Below are 18,786 nucleotides of genomic sequence, written 5' to 3' on the forward strand. Positions count from 1 at the left end.
ATTTCTGAGTTCGAGGCCAGCCTGGTCTACAAAGTGAGTGCCAGGACAGCCAGGGCTACACAGAGAAACCCTGTCTCGAAAAAAAAAAAAAATCAAGTATCCTGGCTGGAGAGATTTTTCAGTTGTTAAGGGCACTGACTGCCTTTCCAGAGGACTGGGGTTTGATTCTCAGAACCCACATAGCAGCTCACACCTATCTGCAGCTCCAGTCCCAGGGTATCTGACACCTTGCTCTGGCCTCCCCAGGCACTAGGCACACATGCTGTGCACAGAGGTACATGCAGGAAAAACACCCATGCATAAAATAATTTAATTTAAAAGCTAGATGTCACAAGGACCATCTATACACTTTATTTAATCCTCAAATATTATCCTCTCAAAAACTTTGTTCCATGAAACCCAGGTTGGCCTCAAGCTCTCTATGTAGCTGAGGATGACCTTGAACTCACTGTCTTCCTGCCTCCGTCTGCCAGTGCTGAGATGGAACCCAGAGCTTCCTGGAAGAGCCTGAGCAGGGACTCTGTCAGCTGAGCCTCAGCTGCAGCCTTTCTGAGCTTTTTGTTCATTTGATATGAGGTTTAACTCAGCCTGTGCTAGGCTGGAACTCAACAAAGCTGAGGCCACTCTTGAACTTTATAAACCAGATTGGCTTCCATTTTTGTTTTTGAGAGTTGATCTTGTGGAGCTCAGACTGGACCCAGACTTGCTGTATGGCCAGGGCCAACCTTAAACTCTTGCTCTTCCTGACTCCATCTCCCAAGTATGGGGCTGTAGGCCTAAGATACCAGTATTGCTGTGTGTGTACACATACATGCTCTGTGGTTTTCGTCATTGTTTGTTTGCTCCCTGATTTGAGCAGCAAACCCCAGGGACCTGCCCAAATGTACCTCCCTAGTCCTGGGAATACAAACACATCACAATGTTTAGCTTTTCTCTTTGAAATGTGGGTCCAGGGAGATTGAACGCAGCGTGGCAGGCTTGCTGGTAGGCACCTCTACACACTGCGCAATCTCCTGGCCCTAGATATTCATTCTCTCCCCCACCTCGTTTCTTGGGTTTTCTGGGGGTTTTTTTTGTTTGTTTGTTTGGTTGGTTGGTTTTTTTTGTTTTGTTTTGTTTTGTTTTGTTTTGTTTTTCGAGACAGGGTTTCTCTGTGTAGCCCTGGCTGTCCTGGAACTCACTTTGTAGACCAGGCTGGCCTCGAACTCAGAAATCCACCTGCCTCTGCCTCCCGAGTGCTGGGATTAAAGGCATGCACCACCACGCCCAGCACGGTTTTCTGGGTTTTTGAGACAGGATTATACTCTGCATAGCTCTGGCTGTCCTGGAACTCACTCCATAGACCAGGCTGGCTTTGAACTGGGAGATCTACCTGCTTCTGTCTCTGAGTGCTGGGACTAAAGGCATGTACCACTACCACCCAGCTATTTTTTTTTTTTGAGATTTCATTATTTTTGTTTCATGTATATGTTTGGCTTGCATATATGTCTGTGAACCACCTTGAATGCCTGGTGCTCTTAGAGGCCAGAGGAGGTCATCAGAGTCCCAAATACTCTGTGACTAGAGTTATAGATGTTTGTGAGCTGTCATTTGAGACTGGGGATTGCATTCTAGAAGAGCAGCAAGTACTCTTTTTTTTTTTTTTTAAAGATTTATTTATTTATTATATGTAAGTACACTGTAGCTGTCTTCAGACACTCCAGAAGAGGGCGCTAGATCTCCTTACAGATGGTTGTGAGCCACCATGTGGTTGCTGGAAATTGAACTCTGGACCTTCGGAAGAGCAGTCGGGTGCTCTTACCCACTGAGCCATTTCACCAGCACGGAGCCACTGATACAGGACGCTGGAGTCTTCTCTTAATAGGTAAAATCACTGGGTGCTGTTGTGCACACCTTTAATCCCAGCACTTGGGAGGCAGAGGTAGGCGGATTTCTGAGTTCAAAGCCAGCCTGGTCTACAAAGTGAGTTCCAGGACAGCCAGGGCTACACAGAGAAACCCTGTCTCAAAAAGCCAAAAAAAAACAAAAACAAAAAACAAAAAAAAAAACAAAAAGAGTAAAGTTCACACACAGTCTGAAGGCTAAATCCCAACCACGTGTTGAGAAGCTGTGAGGACATATTGCCGTGATTTCTCCTGACTCTCCCTGTGGCATGGCTGATGCTGGGATTTTTTTGAGTGTCTCTCTTCTCAACTCTGCTTCCCAGATGCTCACAGAGCACTAAGTCCTTCAGGGAAGGGCTTGGAAATGATCCCATTCTATCTCTCAGATCCTAGGCAAGGCACGAAGCAAGATAGATGACCTGGGACTAGATCCCAGAGCTGGCTGCAGGGTTAGAACCCAGTCTACTGTGTGCTCTAGACTGGAATGAGGGAGCTGTACAATCAAAGCCAGGTCCGGAAGAGTCCACTGAGGTCTACAGGGGACAGCCAAGCCAGCACCTATTCTCCCCCTTACCCCTCTCTGTGACCCAGTGGTTAGGCCCTTTGTGACCCAGGCCAGGAGCTAGGGGACCCTGAGCGCCGGGGGGAGGGCAGAGTAGATGGTGAGTCTCCCCCTGGGAGCAGGCCCCCCGCGCCATGGCAAGCGTGGTGGTGAAGACAATCTGGCAATCCAAAGAGATCCACGAAGCGGGGGACCCACCTGCGGGGGTAGAGAGCCGCGCCCAGCTGGTCCCGGAGGCTCCCGGGGGGGTGACCAGCCCTGCCAAAGGGATAACGAAGAAAAAGAAGGCTGTGTCCTTCCATGGGTGGGTTTCCTGCATCCTGTTGGTGACAACATGGCCTACAGCAAAGCATGTATGCTTAGGGCAAGAAGGGACGAAGAAGAGGGCATTACAGAGGCGGTAGGGAAAAAAGGTGGGGGGTTGAAGGGAGAGTCAGGAGAAGTGATGGAAGGAATCAGGCAGGGGGTGGGGGTGGGGGCGAGGCTGGAAGGCAACAGGGAAAAGGTAGGTAAATGAATCAAGGAAGCAGGAGGTCAATGGCTTCAGAGGGTGCAGGAGCTGTGTTGAGGACATAAGGCCCGCCCCTCTGGTCCCCCATTCCCACTGTCTCCTGGGTCATCTGCAGGGTGGAGCCCCGGATGTCCCATGAGCCGATGCACTGGTGCCTGAACCTCAAGCGGTCCTCTGCCTGCACCAACGTGTCCTTGCTCAACCTGGCTGCCGTGGAGCCCGACTCCTCGGGCACAGACTCGACTACAGAGGACAGTGGTCCACTGGCACTGCCAGGGCCACCTGCTTCCCCTACAACACCCTGGGCTCCAGAGGACCCTGACATCACAGAACTACTGGTGAGCAGCTGACATGGGGTGGGCCACAGTCTACTCAGTGAAGGTAGGCAGATCGGAGGAGGGGAGTCAATCTACTTTAGAAGGAGAAGTTATAGTCCCTGAGACCAGAAGACAGGCTTTAATAACGGTATCTATCAGGAATGGTCTCCTGGGGGTGAGGGTATAGCTCAGAGGTTGAGCACTTGGCTAGCCAATGCAAGCCCTCGGTTTCATCCTAAAGAACACTAGAGAGAACACACTGGGCCATGGCCCCAGGCCCTCACTGGAGGGTTCTAGGCAACTGTGCCACGCCAAGCTTGTCCTTTATCTTTAGACAGGGTCTTACTCCTTAGTGCAGTCCAGCCTTGAATTTGCAGGCCTCCTGCCTCAGCCTTCCAAGTAGCTGGGATGAGAGGCCTGAATGCACACCCCCAGCTTGATCATTGATAAATATTCCCCCGAAAGCCTAAGATGAGATGTCAGGAGTAGGGACAACTCCAACCTGTCACCTCAGCTGCTTGAGGCCTTACTTTTGTTGTTGACTTTGTTTTTGAGGCAGGGTCTTACTATGTAGCTCTGGTTGGTCTGGAATTCTCTCTGTAGACCAGACTGGCCTAGAACTCACAGAGATCCTCCTGTCTCTGCCACTGGCTGGAATTAAAGACATGCAGCAGCATACTAATTATCTCAGTCTCCCAGGGACCTGACTCAGGCCAAACTGAGGTTTGAGGCTTCTGTGTAGGAAAAAAAAAAAAAGAAGAAGAAGAAGAATTGGAACTAGTGGGTTTATACGGCTGAGCGAGAGGTTTCATTAAGAACATTTAATACAGACTTTAACCACGCCGGTTAGGAGGAGGGGTGCTCAGAGGGAAAACAAGATCCACTCAAGTGTGAGTATTGCCTTACCAGGGGAGAATCCTAGTGAAATGTCATCCAATCAGCCGTAGATCCCATTCTGGTGGCTCTTAGGTTCTCTCGATCAAGGTTGCTAAGAAAGCTTTTTCTCTGTTTTCCCGAACTGACTCTTTGGGGGTGGGGCATGCCCCATAATGCACTTGTGGAGATCAGAGGATGACTTGGCTAAGTAGGAGCTTTCCTTCCGTGATGTGGAGCCCAAGGACAGAACTCTGGTCCTCCGGCTTGGGGCTTCACCCTTTACCTGCTGGGCCAGCTGTTTTTTGTTTTGTTTTGGGTTTTTTGTTTGTTTTTTTTGTTTTTTCAAGACAGGGTCTCTCTGTGTAGCCCTGGCTGTCCTGGAACTCACTTTGGAGACCAGGTTAGCCTTGAACTCAGAAATCTGGCTGTCTCTGCCTCCCAAGTGCTGGGATTAAAGGCGTGTGCCACCACCATCCAGCCTGTGTTGGAATTAAAAAAAAAAAATAAAAAAAATGTATGTGTATGAATGTTCTGCCTGCATGCATGTAAGAGCACTGTATGTGTGTCTGTTGCCCAGGGAGACCAGAAGAGGGTGTCAGATTGTCCTGAAACTGGAGTTACAGATGATTTTGAGCTGCTAAGTGGATTCTGGGAACCAAACCTCGTCCTCTACAAAAGCAGCCACTGTCTTAGCTACTGAGCCTTTTCTCTTTTCAAGTTACATTTATGTTTTTGTGTGAGGTGGGGCACATGTATGCTACAGTACAAATGAGAAGACCAGAGGGCAACTTAGTGACGCTCCCCTTCATTGACTGGATCTGGGGTCAGACTCAAGCCCTCTCATCACCCCAGATCTGCTTTCTATAGCTTCTGCCTTACTGAACAGGGTCACAGGCTACATCTATCTAAGGTCCAAAAGCCTCAGCCTATCTTGCTGGGGTTGGGGCACAAGAAGGCCTGACCTGGGAGATTGGGAAGTCCTCTTGTGAAGGTGACCAGGACAAGATGATGTCATTGTTTGAGATAGAAGGACCAGTGTGATAGTTCAGTGTGTGCTTCCAGGCTTGACAGCCTGAGTTCAATCCCAGAAATCCACACAGTAAAGAGAACCAACTCTTTCAAGGAGCCCTCTGGTCTCCACACACACAAGCTCTGGCATCTAGGTGCTGAGATGATAAATAAATGAAGAAAATATATAAATGCCAGGCATGGTGTCGCAAACCTTGAATCCCGGCATTTGGGAGGCAAAACCAGGCTGATCTTTGTAACTTGGAGGCTAGCCTGGGCTACACAGACCTTGTATTTTAAAAATATCTAAAGCAGAATCTGTTAGCAATTCAGTCATGGTCTGTGAGTCTTGGAGAGCAGAGAACATGCCCCACTGTGAGGGACTTGTGTATATTGCTTTAATAATGACATAGGGTGTAGGAAATAGCAGATTCCAAGACAGAAAGCTAGAGACCCATCTCCAGAGATTATCCTTAGGAGGAAGGTAAGTCTACTTATGTCGGAGCCGTGGTATGGCAGCCGGCCAACAGCCCCAAGTACTATGAGCAGTAGTGTTATTTCTGTCAGTATTGAGCCTCGTTTCTCTGTTGGTGATGCTGTGGTGGCCCAGAGAAGTTAGGTAGCAAAAGCAAGGTCACAGAGCTTTTTGTAGCAGAAGCAGCTGAGCTTCTGTCACACACACAGAAGGTCAGTGTGGTGACAGCCTGCACTGGCTGGGACAGTTCAGGACACTGAACAACCCTGAAAATAGTCCAAGTGGCTTTGCAGAAAAGAGAACACACAGGCTGGACCTTGAAGTTGAAATAATGTATTCTCCATGCAGAAAAACAGGGCAAGGTATTGCGGCTACCAGGAACAGCATGTGCAAAGAGACAGGGCTGAAAAGAGTCTGGGAACGAAGAGACAGGGCTGTGGCATATGGGGAAAATGGGGGCTGGAGGGACAACAAGACAGTACCCACACAGGCTACAAAACATGGGTATTGTCCCAAGGGCCATAGGGAGCCATTGTGGATTCAGTAGGGAAGGGAGAAGCAACCCATTTACTGCTGTCCTACTGTGTGCTATATCCAGTGACCTCACTTCCCCCTTTTAGACCATCTATAAGGGAGTTGGTATATTGACCCAGTTTAAAAATGAAGAGAAAATTAACCAAGTGACAGAAGGCAGAGTCATTCCCAAGATCAAAAGGCTGTGGAGTGCTCGTTAAGAGCCAGAGGCTAGATTAGAAGGCTGCTGGGTTTGGTACCAAAGAAAACTCCTTTCTTCCCTCTTTTAGAACGGGAGGGCAGTATATGCAGGGGAGAGGAGGCAGGAGGCCAGAAGGGATGGGGCTAGTGCTGGATGGGAAACCAGTCCTGAGATAGACTTAGCCCTCCCTCCACCCCCACCCCAGTGCCTTCCAGTGGTTCTATGGGCATGTGTCCTAAGGACTGGTGACATCCAAACAGCTCTGGGCCGTGGGATTTTAAGGCTCTAAGGATGGAAGCTTTGTGACCATGCGTGGGCCTCAAGCATCTTACTGCAGCTTCCTCTCTGACATGGAACCTGTGACCACATTAGGAGTTGGGGTGGAGTGATGAGGGAGGTGCTCAGTATGCAAGCGAACTGCAAAGAGGAGAGGGAGAGGGAGAGGGAGAGAGAGAGAGAGAGAGAGAGAGAGAGAGAGAGAGAGAGAGAGAGAGAGAGAGAGAGAGANAGAGAGAGAGAGAGAGAGAGAGAGAGAGAGAGAGAGAGAGAGAGAGAGAGAGAGAAAGAATGATAGATTCTGAGAGAGATAGGAGGACAGAGACCAAGACCCAGAGAGACAGACAGCAGAGCCCCAGAGGGTCATGGTGAACAGTCATCGTTGGTCATCGTCAGTGTTTACTCCCAACTTCCCTGGAGGCAGAAATGCTGTGAGGATATGGTGGTGGTGTTGGGTGGTCACGAGATGAATGACAGATGTCACCCTCAGGGTCTCTCCTGCTAAGGATACACTGACACACTTATCCCATTCTGTGGTGGCTCCTTAGTCCTTCCTGGATACCCTATGCCATCTTCATTACTTTATTTTGGGGTAGAGATCTCAGTATAGAGACCAGACTGGCCTGGAATGCACACGGTCCTCTCTGCTCAGTCTCCTATGCGCCGGAGCCACAGGCATGTGCCGCCATTGCCACTTTTGCTGTATTGTGGTCCTTGATTTATTTTTTCAGACAGAGCCTCATGCATCCTAGGTTGGTTTCAAACTCTTTGTAGCCAAGGACTACCTTGAACTCCTGATCCAGCTGCTGCCACCATGTGCACTGGCCACACCAGGTCTGTATGAGGCTGGGGATGGAACCCAGGCCCTTGCGTGTGCTCGGGGGCAGTGAGCACTCCAACTGGGCTATAGCCCTCAGACTCACTACATACCCGAAGTTTGCCTTGAACTTCTGATCATCCTGCTGGGTTTACCAATCTAGATACTGATCACCCTGTGGCTATAGATCCAGCCATATGGCCAGCCTTACGATCACAGCTATCTAGCCTCAGGCAGGGAATCTCGCTGCCAGGGGTGGTTGAGCATGGCAGTGGCTGATGGCAGAGCCTGGCGTCCTCACCTGCCTGGAACACTTTAGCTTGCCAGCCTCTCATCCCCTCTCCCCTCCAGGGATACTGAGTACCCCTTCCCAAGTTTTGACCCATGTCATTTGAATCGGTCATTCTGTAATGGTGGCTACTAGTCATACCTATATTGCACAGGAAGGGAAACTGAGGTACAGCTGGCTGAGATGCTCTTCCTGAGGTCACACAGGGAGTGAAATGAGCTGACCCAGGATGAACATTCTAAGTCTCCCGAAGAGCCCCCTATGGAAGACTCCCCAGTCTCCAGTTCAGAAAGACAGTTTGCATTTTATCTAATGCTTTGAAAGTTGTTCTGACACTTAGACCATCCGGGAATGAGTAGATTGGAAGATTCTGGCATAGGGCCATGATGAGGGCTCAGCCAACATTTCTGCCAGGGCTATGGTCCTCTGAAGAGACTAGGGTGTGTTAATATTTTGTCCTAAGCCATAGTCCTCAGATGGGGCAAGAAGATGGTTGGCACTTCATCCAGGACTTAACCTTTGGGTGGGATGAAACTGCTGTAGACATTGCATCCATGGATATAGGGTGCAGTCACTTCTGTGAGGACTGTGGGCTTCTGGCGAGAGGTTCATGCAGTGATATTAGGCTTAGGGCTACACTTGTCTGATGGGATCAGTGTGGTCAATGTTTTGACCAGGGCTGGATTCTTCTGATGGCTTGACTAGGGTTGGAAGATGCCCCACAAAGACATTGTCCCAGTGAGTGCCTCAATTCCTTTCTTTCTTCTGAGTAGAGATCTGGGCTCCTAGCCATACAGGCTGCTTCTCCTTAAACAGATGCTCATGACATTGCTGCCAGCATGTCTCCTCAGAGCTTTATCTACCTCAGCCTCCCAGATGCTAGGACAACAGATGTGTGCCTCCATACCTGGCCCATTACATCCTTAAATTCTCATAGCTGGGCAGTAGTGGTGTAAACCTCTGACTACAGCACTCAGAAGGCAGAGGCAGGCAGATCTCTGAGCTCGAGGCCAGTCTGTCTGTAGAGCAAGTTCCAGGACAGCCAGGGGGTTACACAGAGAAACCCTGTCTGAACACTCCCTTGTCCCCGCCAAAAGATCTCAATGTGTAGCTTTGGAAGCCCTGGAGCTCACTCTGTAGACCAGGCTAGCCTCTAGTTCACAGAGATCCACCTGCCTCTGCCTCCTGAGTTCTGGGATTAAAGGTGTGTGCCACATGCCTAGCCTTAGGCACATTGACAGACCTTAGAACAATATATGTTCACAGTAATGACGAAAGAAATGTATTTTCTTCATTTTACAGTCAAGGAAGCTTGTTTTAAATTATGATAGTTTTGTTTTGGTTTTTCTTTTTCTTTCTCTTTTTAAAAAGATTTATTTAGCTGGGTGGTGGTGGCGCACACCTTTGATCCCAGCACTCGGGAGGCAGAGGCAAGCAGATTTCTGAGTTTGAGGCCAGCCTGGTCTACAGAATGAGTCCAGGACAGCCAGGGCTATACAGAGAAACCCTGTCTCAAAACAAAACAAAACAAAGATTTATTTATAAGGTCTATAGTGTTCTGCCTGTCTGTCTTCATGCCGGAAGAGGATACCGGAGCCCATTATAAAAGGTTATGAGCCACTTTTGGATGGGAATTGAACTCAGGACCTCTGGAAGAGGAGCTGATACTTTTAGCTTTTGAGCCATCTCTCTCAAGCCCTTGTTTTTGTTTTTAAAGACAGGGTAGAGTCTCTATGTGTAGTTCTGGCAGTCCTGGAACTCACTCTATAGACCAGGCTGTCCTCAGAGAGGTCCACCTGCCTCTGCTTCAGGAGTGCTGGGATTAAAGGTGTGTGCCACCACAGATGGGGTAAGACTGTCTCAGAAGGTAGGGAGAACAGAGCGGGTGCAGAGCTCTTGTCAGTGATGCCAATACCTAAGGAGCTGAGGTGGGGGCATCTCCAGGACTGGTCAGTCCATCATTTCATGAATGCATAGCCTGGGTTAGTCAGGCTATTAAAAATTAAGAGAGAAAGAAAGTAAAGATAAAAATCAGGAGAGAAAGGGGACGGGGAAAAGGAACCTGAAGCTGAGGAACAGGAGGAAGAGGAAGGGGAGGAAGCCGTGCCTGTCCTTTCAACACACCATGCAGTGTCCACACCATACCGCCCATCCACATTGCCCGCCCGCCCATCACGGCCACATGGGCTCAGCTAGCTGCAGAGGCACTCTAATTTAAAGTCTTCATCTCACTGAGAAACAAGGATAAATGCCAGTGGTTATGTAACAAGTCTCACTGCTGTAGCACAAAGGCAGAGAAGAGTGCACAGGGTACAAGCCGCTGCCTAGTCTCTGAACAGCTGGTAACAACTGAGCACAGGAAGCAGGCGTGGTGGCAGCAGCCTTTAATCCTAGCACTGAGGAGGTAGAGGCACACTGAACTCAATGGGTTCCAGGCCAGCCACAGCTACATGGTGAGATCTCATGGTCTCTATCTGATGATCCAAGATGTTGTCAGTTTTATACTTCAGAGAGTGGGGAGACAGAAAAGGAGGGATTTTATGGGTACACATTTGTGGCTGGAATCCGTGGTCTTGTGCAGTCTGTCACTGAGTCACACCCCAGCCCCTCACTGGGGTGTTCTAGGCAGTGTCTCTACCACTGAGCTACATCCTCTCCTCCAATTGGGGGATTCTAGGCATTTTTCTGAAACTGTCTTCCCTCTTGCCTAGCACACTGTGAAGAATATTAGTCTACTTCTAGCTTTACCAAACAAGGGAACTCAATTCAAGGATGTCACCCTTTGCCCAAAGCCCCATGCCCATTCAGAGCAAAACCAAACTGAAAACACACCCTTGCTGCCTCTAGAATTTTCTTGGTATTGAACTATATACATGTCTTCCGTTCAGAGTGGGGTCAACAGTGGATTGGTACGTGCCAAAGACTCCATCACCAGCTTGAAGGAAAAGACCACGCGGGTGAATCAGCACGTTCAGACTCTGCAGGTACGATACTTGAGGATCCTTGTGGCCTCTTCCTCCAGAACTAAGTTCCCGTCTTTGGAGCCACCTTTCTCCATTCTGCCCAGTCCTCGGGAAGCTAAGAGCCTGCTCCCCACATAAGCTTTAACCCCGCCTTTGTGTAACCCTGTCTCCCTTCCATGGTCAAGAGCGAGTGCTCTGTGCTGAGTGAGAATCTGGAAAGAAGACGGCAGGAGGCAGAAGAGTTGGAGGGGTACTGCAGTCAGTTGAAGGTGAGCCGCTGTGGAAGGAATGGCTTGGGGAGAAAGTGATGAGAGAAGCGGGGACCGCGGAGTGCTTGGGATGTGGCTCAGTGGGCAGAGGGCTTGCCTAGCATTCAGGAAACCCCAGGTTCAGTCCTAGCATGGTATTAGGCTTGAGTGTGGTAGCACACCTCTGATCTCAAAACTTGGAAGTACAAGATTCTTTTCAGTTATATAACGAGTTGGAAGCCGGGGTACATGAGACCCTTTCATGGCTATCAAAAAATGTCATTCTCTTCTGGCCTTCATGGACACTGCCTGTGCTGTTGCACATATACATATGTATATTCATATACACAGGCAAAATACCCATACATATAAGATTTTTTTTTCAAGACAGGGTTTCTCTTTATAACCCTGACTGTCCTGGAACTAACTCTGGAGACCAAGCTGGTCTCAAATTCAGAAATCCGCCTGCGTCTGCTTCCCAAGTGCTGGGATTAAAGGTGTGCGCGCCACCGCCACCATCACTTCCCGGCTCGGCTCATAAGACGTTTTCAAAAAAAAAAAAAAAATCTATTGAATTTTAAAATTTAAAACAAAGAGAGCACAGGAGAAGCGGGATGGTCAAAGGGGTACTGCAGGACGGGCTTGGTTAGGAAGGAAGCTTGGTTGGGAAGTGGGTGCGTCCTTCATAGGGCAGGTGCGATGCAAAAAAAGAGGCTGAAGGTGGGGGGCAGAACCGGAATGGGAAGGCAGGGCCCCCGCCCTGATGTCCTGACCCAGGAGAACTGCCGCAAGGTGACCCGTTCAGTGGAAGACGCTGAAATCAAAACCAATGTCCTGAAGCAGAACTCTGCCTTGCTGGAGGTACGAGGGTGTGGAGGGGTCCCAAGCTAGTAAGAAGTTTGGGTGGAGTCTCGGGATGGAGGTTGGAGAAGCTATGGTGGAGAAGGACAGGGGTGTAGAGGTTCCAGAGCCTTCAGTGAACTGAGGAGGGTTTGGGACCTGGCTGAAGGAGTTGGCTATCAGGGGAAGGAGGGGCCCACGGGAGGAGCCAAAAGGGCTTGCTGGGTGGGACCGGGGTGGAGCCTGAGGAAGCTTAGTTGTGCAAGGGTGTAGCCTGAAACGACTGGGTAGGCCGGGTCTAGTCTAAAATGAAGACTTGCTGCTAGCTCACTTTCCAACGGAACGCGGAGAAAGCTCGTCGCGGTCCCTAAGAGGCAGGGGCTGATTTTAGGCAGGCAGGGCAGGAGAAGGGAGTGATAGGTTGCCTGCCGCTACAGAGTAAATGTCATCTCCTCTCCTACAGACAAGCAGGAGTTCAGTTACACTGCACGCGTACTTCCCAACTATCCTCTCTCTACACTACTTTGCAGTCTCGGGGATCCATGGGGTGTAGTTAGCTGCAGGTGGTAAGGTGCCGAACACCTTGATTCGTTGTCCTCCCTTGCCCAGGAGAAGCTAAGATACCTCCAGCAGCAACTTCAGGATGAGACGCCCCGGAGACAGGAGGCCGAGTTACAGGAGTTGGAGCAAAAACTGGAGGCTGGCCTCTCCCGGCATGGTCTGAGCCCTGCCACTCCCATTCAGGGCTGCTCCGGTCCTCCTGGCAGCCCCGAGGAGCCCCCGCGGCAGCGAGGCCTGTCCTCCAGTGGCTGGGGCATGGCAGTCCGCACAGGGGAGGGACCCTCGCTGAGCGAGCAGGAGTTGCAGAAGGTCTCCACCGGCTTGGAGGAGCTGAGGTGGGCGGTGGGCGGGACTGGAGGAGATTGGGTGGATCAGGCTGTAGGTGGAACAAAGGGCGGGAGCTAGGAGGAGCTTGGAGTCTGCGTGGGCGGGGTTTGTTTGCGGTTGGGTGGGCGGGACAGAATAAATCCTAGAGGGGTAGTGGTGGGAGAGAATTGGAAGAGCTTGATGTGGGCGGGGCTTAGGGGAGGTAAACTTGTGGGCACAGAAGCAGCACCTAGATGAGGATTGGGTGATAGCATAGATGGTACCGGGCTAACCTCGTACACTCAAGGAAAGGAAAGGTTGAGGGCGGAGGGACGCGAAGTGGTGCATTCTTTTAATACCAGCACTGGGAGACAGAGGCTGAAGGATCTTTGTGAGTTCGATGTCAGCCTAGTCTACATAAAGAATGCCAGCACAACCTGGACTACAATAAACAAGAATGTCTTTTTTGTTTGTTTTCGAGACAGGATTTCTCTGTGCAGCCCTGGCTGTCCTGGAACTCACTCTGTAGATCAGGCTGGCCCTCAAACTCACAGAGGTCTGCCTGCCTCTGCCTCCCAAGGGCTAGGATTAAAGGTGTCACTCACTACCAACCGGCAACAGACCCTATCTTAAAAAACAAAACAATGCCGGGCAGTGGTGTCCCACGCCTTTAATCCCAGCACTTGGGAAGCAGAGGCAGGTGAATTTCTGAGTTCGAGGTCAGCCTGGTTTACAGAGTGAGTTCCAGGACAGCCAAGGCTATACAGAGAAACCCTGTCTCGAAAAAACCCAAAACAAAAAAGGAAAGAAAAAAAAAATTGGTGATCTATTTGGGGCAAGGTCGACGAGAGCATGCATAGTCAACTCTACACCCAACCCTTTCTTCCCTTCTGATCCTCGCAGGAGGGAGGTGTCCTCGCTGGCAGCCCGGTGGCATCAGGAGGAGGGGGCAGTGCAGGAGGCCCTGAGGTTGCTGGGAGGCCTTGGTGGCCGTCTGGATGGCTTCCTGGGCCAGTGGGAGCGGGCGCAGCGGGAACAGGCACAGTCTGCTCGGGGCTTGCAGGAGCTGAGAGGACGAGCAGATGAGTTGTGCACTATGTAAGGGCTCAGCAGGTGCTGAAGGGATGTGGACTCCATGGGAAAGAGGAAGTAATCGGAGGGTGGATCGTTGAGAAAGGCTTGAGCAGTGGGCTAAGTGACCCAGTGAGAGGCTGGCGGTGTGGCTCAAACTGAGCCCCTGCCTCACCCCTGCTATGGGTTAAGCGCTTGTCTTTGAAGCTGAATCCCTGCTTGAGATCCACAGGTAAGGAATGGGAGCGTGGCTCAGCATTTGCCTAGCAGAAGCTCTGGCTTCTATCCCCAGTGGAGATGGACAGATCCATCCGAGCCAGGCCAGGCAGGTTTATAGTATTAAGAGGAGAACTTTCAGGTGCTGGGATAATACTGAATATTGCAAGTTATCCACATTGGTTGTTCTCCTGCATCAGGGTGGAGAGGTCAGCAGTGTCTGTCGCCTCACTGAGGAGCGAACTGGAGGCACTGGGCCCAGTAAAACCCATTCTGGAGGAGCTGGGACGGCAACTTCAGAACTCCCGGAGGGGAGCTGACCATGTCTTGAACTTGGATCGGTCTGCCCAAGGCCCCTGTGCACGCTGTGCCAGGTATGGGGAGGGGTAATGCCTGCATTGCAGATCACATTTAGGACATGTGTGATCACATTGTGTGTCATTGTGAGAGATGGATTCCTGTGGGATGCAGAATGAGAGCCCGGTTGCATTGTGGGAACAACTTTTCCACCCTTCCCACATGGTAAGAATTGGCTTCTTGTGGAGAGCAAAGATTAGATGCACTGGTATTTGAGACTTGGTGCATTTCCAGCACACTGTGGGAAGGCTGGATTCTCTGCAACATAACACCAGGGGCACAGGGGAGTAGCTCAGTTAGGAAAGTGCTTGTACTGGTCAGTCTAGCTGAATCAAGGGACTCCTGTCCAAAAAAAAAAGAGAGAGAGAGAGACTCTTTTGTTGTTGTTGTTGTTTGTTTGTTGACTTTTCGAGACAGGGTTTCTCTGTATAGCCCTGGCTCTCCTGGAACACACTTTGTGGCCTTGAACTCAGAAATCCACCTGCCTCTGCCCCCCGAGTGCTGGGATTGAAGGCGTGCGCCACCACGCCCCGCTAAGAAAGACTGTCTTAAAAAATAAGGTAGAAGGCTGGGCATGGTGGCGCACGCCTTTAATCCCAGCACTCGGGAGGCAGAGGCAGGCGGATTTCTGAGTTCAAGGCCAGCCTGGTCTACAAAGTGAGTTCCAGGACAGCCAGGACTATACAGAGAAACCCTGTCTCAAAAAACCAAAAAAAGAAAAAAAAAAAGTTTGCTCAGTGGATAAAAGTATTCTGACAGCCGGACAAACTTACAACCTCTGTATCCCAGCGTGGGAGGAGAGGGAATCCATTCCTGATAGTTGTCCTCCAGCCTCCACACTTAGGTGCCCACATTCTCTCACACAATAATAATTAAAAATGTGGTGGAGAGGGCTGGAGAGATGACTCGGTGGCTAAGAGGGCTGGCTGCTCTTCCAGAGGACACAGGTCCATTCCCAGCTCCCACACATGGTGGTTCACAACTGCCACCAACACCACCCGTCTGTACACAGGTGGCATTCCATCGCACAAAGATAAAATATCTTTGTGAAGATATTTTAGAAGCGCGAGAGGCTGGAGAGCTGGCTGAGGTGGTTAAGAGCTCACAGTACACTTCCAAAGGTCCTGAGTTCAATTTCCAGCACAGACATCAGGTGACTCCAGCTCTGGGGGAATCCAGTTCCACTGGGCTCTGCAGGCACATAGCCACACATCCACACACTCATATGCATAGATTAAAATAAAGTAAAATAGGTCCGAGAGATGCCAGCACTGGCTGCTCTTCCAGAGGTTCTGAGTTCAATTTCCAGGCAGCCACCACAGAGTGGTTCAATGACCATCTAGAATGGGATCTGGTGCCCTCTTCTGACCTGCAGGTGTACCTGCAGGCAGAACCTTGCGTACATAATAAATGGGTAAATCTTAAAAACGCATATAAGTTGGAATCGATTGAGCAAGACATTACCAACCTTTGTTCTCCACACATACACACACAAAGAAAGTGAGAACTGGATGTCTTGTGGAAAGAGCTGAAAGTGGGTTTCCAGTCCAACATAGGGTCAGCTTTAACTCGTTTTTTGTTGTTGTTGTTGGGTTTTTGTTTTTTGTTTTGTTTTTGAGACAGGGTTTCTCTGTGTAGCCCTGGCTGTCCTGGAGCTCACTTTGTAGACCAGGCTGGCCTCGAACTCAGAAATCTGTCTGCCTCTGCCTCCCGAGTGCTGGGATTAAAGGAGCTTTAACTCTTAACGATGCAGATAATCCCTGGTGGGATGGTTTCACCAGGTACCTAAAGAAACAGGGCCGGGCCTGGTGCTTTGTTCATACCTTTAATTCCAGCAGAGGCAGGGTATCTCTGTGACTTCCACTCCAGACTGGTCTACATAATGAGTTCCAGGACAGCTAGGGCTATGTAGAGAGACCCTGTCTCAACAAACAAAAATAATAAAAACCAGCCAGATGGAGCCTACCCAGGCCTCCTCCATCTGGTGACCCTCCTTCATAGCCAGGGGCAGCAGCTATCCACGGAGTCCCTGCAGCAGCTGCTGGAACGCGCGCTGACCCCGCTGGTGGATGAGGTGAAGCAGAAGGGTCTGGCTCCTGCCTGCCCCAGTTGCCAGAGGCTACACAAGAAGATTCTGGTACCAGGGACCATGGGCTGCCATGACCCACGTTACTTTTGTGTTTTGCAGGGTTTGGGGAGCCTGTGGCAGGAAGGGGAGGCCTGTATGGGAATGGCAGGCCTTGCCTCTGTGCAGGCAGGACAAAGAACTTGTGTTGTAGCTCAGTCACTCTGCAACCTGGAGTGACACTTTGGTTCAAAGCATGATAAGACACTGGGTCTGGGATATCACGGGATATATGGGGCAGATTCTACTCTATAGCTCATGGAACATGGGCCTGATTTTCTGTAGCCCTTCAGGGAGGTCACTGGACTCAGAGGGACCCTTGATGCTAGACTGGGGGACTCACCAACACAAGCCACAGCCCTAGAGTTATTAGAACTTATCCGTTGTGGGATATAGAGAGCAAGTGCATGCTATTGGCCTATGGAATGATGGGATCCAAATTATACTGAGCAGCCCAGGAATACATGGGAGGTCATGGCCTGGGGCTGCATTGCACTGGGGGCTATGGAGGTTCATGCATGATGGGTTTGTGGCCTTAGGGATGATGGGATATGAACTGTAGTGAGCTGCAGCCCCACTAGTACATAAAAAGTCATGGGGCCTGGTGAACTGTGAGACTTAGAACATTGTAACAGTAGGGACCATTCCTGTGACAGATGCTGCCGTCACAGATGCGGGGTCTTGAGAATTATGGGATACAGGAGGGCACCACAGGATGCTGGGATAAACACAATATAGGAAAATTCACAGGCATTAAGGGGACTTCAGATGTGCTTCAGCCTGCTGGGACACAGGCCAGTGCACTAGGGACATTGGTAGGCTTCTTGCCAGATGCAGTTGGGGAGACCAGTCAATTGTAAGATTCCCCAGGGTAATTCCCAAAGTCAAGGCCTGACGGGTTACTTTGGGTGGTATGCGGGCTCCGTGGGACCCTGCCCCTTGCCCTCCGCGACCCAGATCCCCCTCCACCCCCAGCCCAGTCCAGTAAGCCCAGCGGCGCCTGCACTCCTCTCCCCAGGAGCTGGAGCGCCAGGCCTTGGCCAAACACGTCAGGGCAGAGGCCCTGAGCTCCACCCTTCGGTTGGCCCAAGACGAGGCCGTTCGGGCCAAGAACCTACTGCTGACGGACAAGATGAAGCCGGAGTGAGGACGGAGGCGGAGGGCATGGGAGGAGGGTGAGGTCTCTGGATGGGGCCTGGCTCCTCCTCCTGCTTGTCACCCACCCTATCCTGGCTGGGCCTCCCCACAGTACTGATCCCCAGCTGGCTGTCATTGCAGGGAGAAGGTGGCCACTTTGGACTATATGCATTTGAAGATGTGCTCCCTCCACGACCAACTCAGCCACCTGCCACTTGAGGGGTCCACGGGGGCAATGGGGGGAGGAAGCAATGGAGGGGCTCCCCCGAAACGTGGGAGTCCAGGCTCTGAACAATAAATGGCCTCTCATGCTGGCATGAATTCTGACAACCATACTTTTTGATGCCAACTCGTCAGGTGTGGATGCGAGACAAGAGGATTTCCATGGGCTCTGGGATAGCCTGGGTTACATGGTGACACCTTGTCCCTAAAGCAAAATGGGAAAGAGATGCAGCTCCCACCGGAGAGCACTTGCTGAGCTTGAAGTTGTCACCCAGGATGCAGATGCACCAGACTTGACTACACAAGAACCCTAAGCTAGCCTAAGCTAGCCTAAGCTAGCCTGCGCTTCATTAGACCCTGCCTCAGAAGAACAAAGGGGCTGGAGAGATGGCTCCGTGCGTGGTTAAGAGCGCTTACTGTTCTTGCAATGGACCCATGTTCTTTTCCAAGCTTTCATGTGGCTGCTGGCAATTCTCTAACTTCAGTTACAGGGGATCTAACGCCCTCTGCTGGCATTTCATGTACACTGCATGTAGCACACACAAAACACCTTTCCACATAAAATAAAATATAAAAACAAACTTTAAACCGCGAGAAGGGGAAGGGGGGAACGGAAAGAACAAAGAGGAGGAGGAAGGAGGAGCAGAAGAGGAAGAGACCATGTCCCCGAGGCTGTGTGACAGAGGGTCCTGGAGTTTTGCTGGCCCTCAGTCCCCAAGTCCTAGAAGAGTCCTTCACCCATTTTGCAAATGAGGCAGGTAAAATGACCCAGCAATCCTCAGAGGCATTCGGTTGAGGGTAAAGCTCTGTTACTGGTTTTGGGCTGTTTTGTTTTGAGGCAGGTTCTCATTATGTAGCTCTAGTTATCCTGGAACTCACTGCATGAGGCCAGGTGAGGCTAGCCTTGAACTTACAGAGATCTCCCTGCCTCTGCCTCCCAATACTGGGATTAAAGGGACAATCCCCTTACCCCACCGGTTCACACACAAGCACACTTTGAGATTGGGCCTT

General features: G+C 50.7%; 1 protein-coding gene across 9 annotated transcripts in view; it reads left to right on the top strand.

Annotated features, from left to right (window-relative positions):
- Tsks (testis specific serine kinase substrate) overlaps positions 1–17,875 on the top strand; it is a 29,649-nt gene extending 11,774 nt beyond the window's left edge. The window contains exons 1-11 of one of the 9 annotated variants that reach the window (XM_021167443.1): positions 2,523–2,749; positions 3,072–3,294; positions 10,618–10,713; positions 10,878–10,961; positions 11,691–11,801; positions 12,390–12,676; positions 13,551–13,745; positions 14,135–14,308; positions 16,293–16,428; positions 17,392–17,591; positions 17,695–17,875. In XM_021167443.1, the coding sequence (XP_021023102.1) occupies positions 2,580–2,749; positions 3,072–3,294; positions 10,618–10,713; positions 10,878–10,961; positions 11,691–11,801; positions 12,390–12,676; positions 13,551–13,745; positions 14,135–14,308; positions 16,293–16,428; positions 17,392–17,591; positions 17,695–17,851 (1,833 nt within the window). In that variant the 5' untranslated portion in view covers positions 2,523–2,579 and the 3' untranslated portion in view covers positions 17,852–17,875. Of the gene's footprint in view, positions 1–2,522; positions 2,750–3,071; positions 3,295–10,617; positions 10,714–10,877; positions 10,962–11,690; positions 11,802–12,389; positions 12,677–13,550; positions 13,746–14,134; positions 14,309–16,292; positions 16,429–17,391; positions 17,592–17,694 lie in introns of those variants that run through there. The other 8 variants (XM_021167444.1, XM_021167452.1, XM_021167445.1 and 5 more) reach the window with 8 other exon arrangements.
- The last annotated feature ends 911 nt before the right edge of the window (positions 17,876–18,786 follow it).

Source organism: Mus caroli, chromosome 7 (genome assembly GCF_900094665.2).
Source record: "Mus caroli chromosome 7, CAROLI_EIJ_v1.1, whole genome shotgun sequence".
In the NCBI taxonomy this organism is placed as follows: domain Eukaryota; kingdom Metazoa; phylum Chordata; class Mammalia; order Rodentia; family Muridae; genus Mus; species Mus caroli.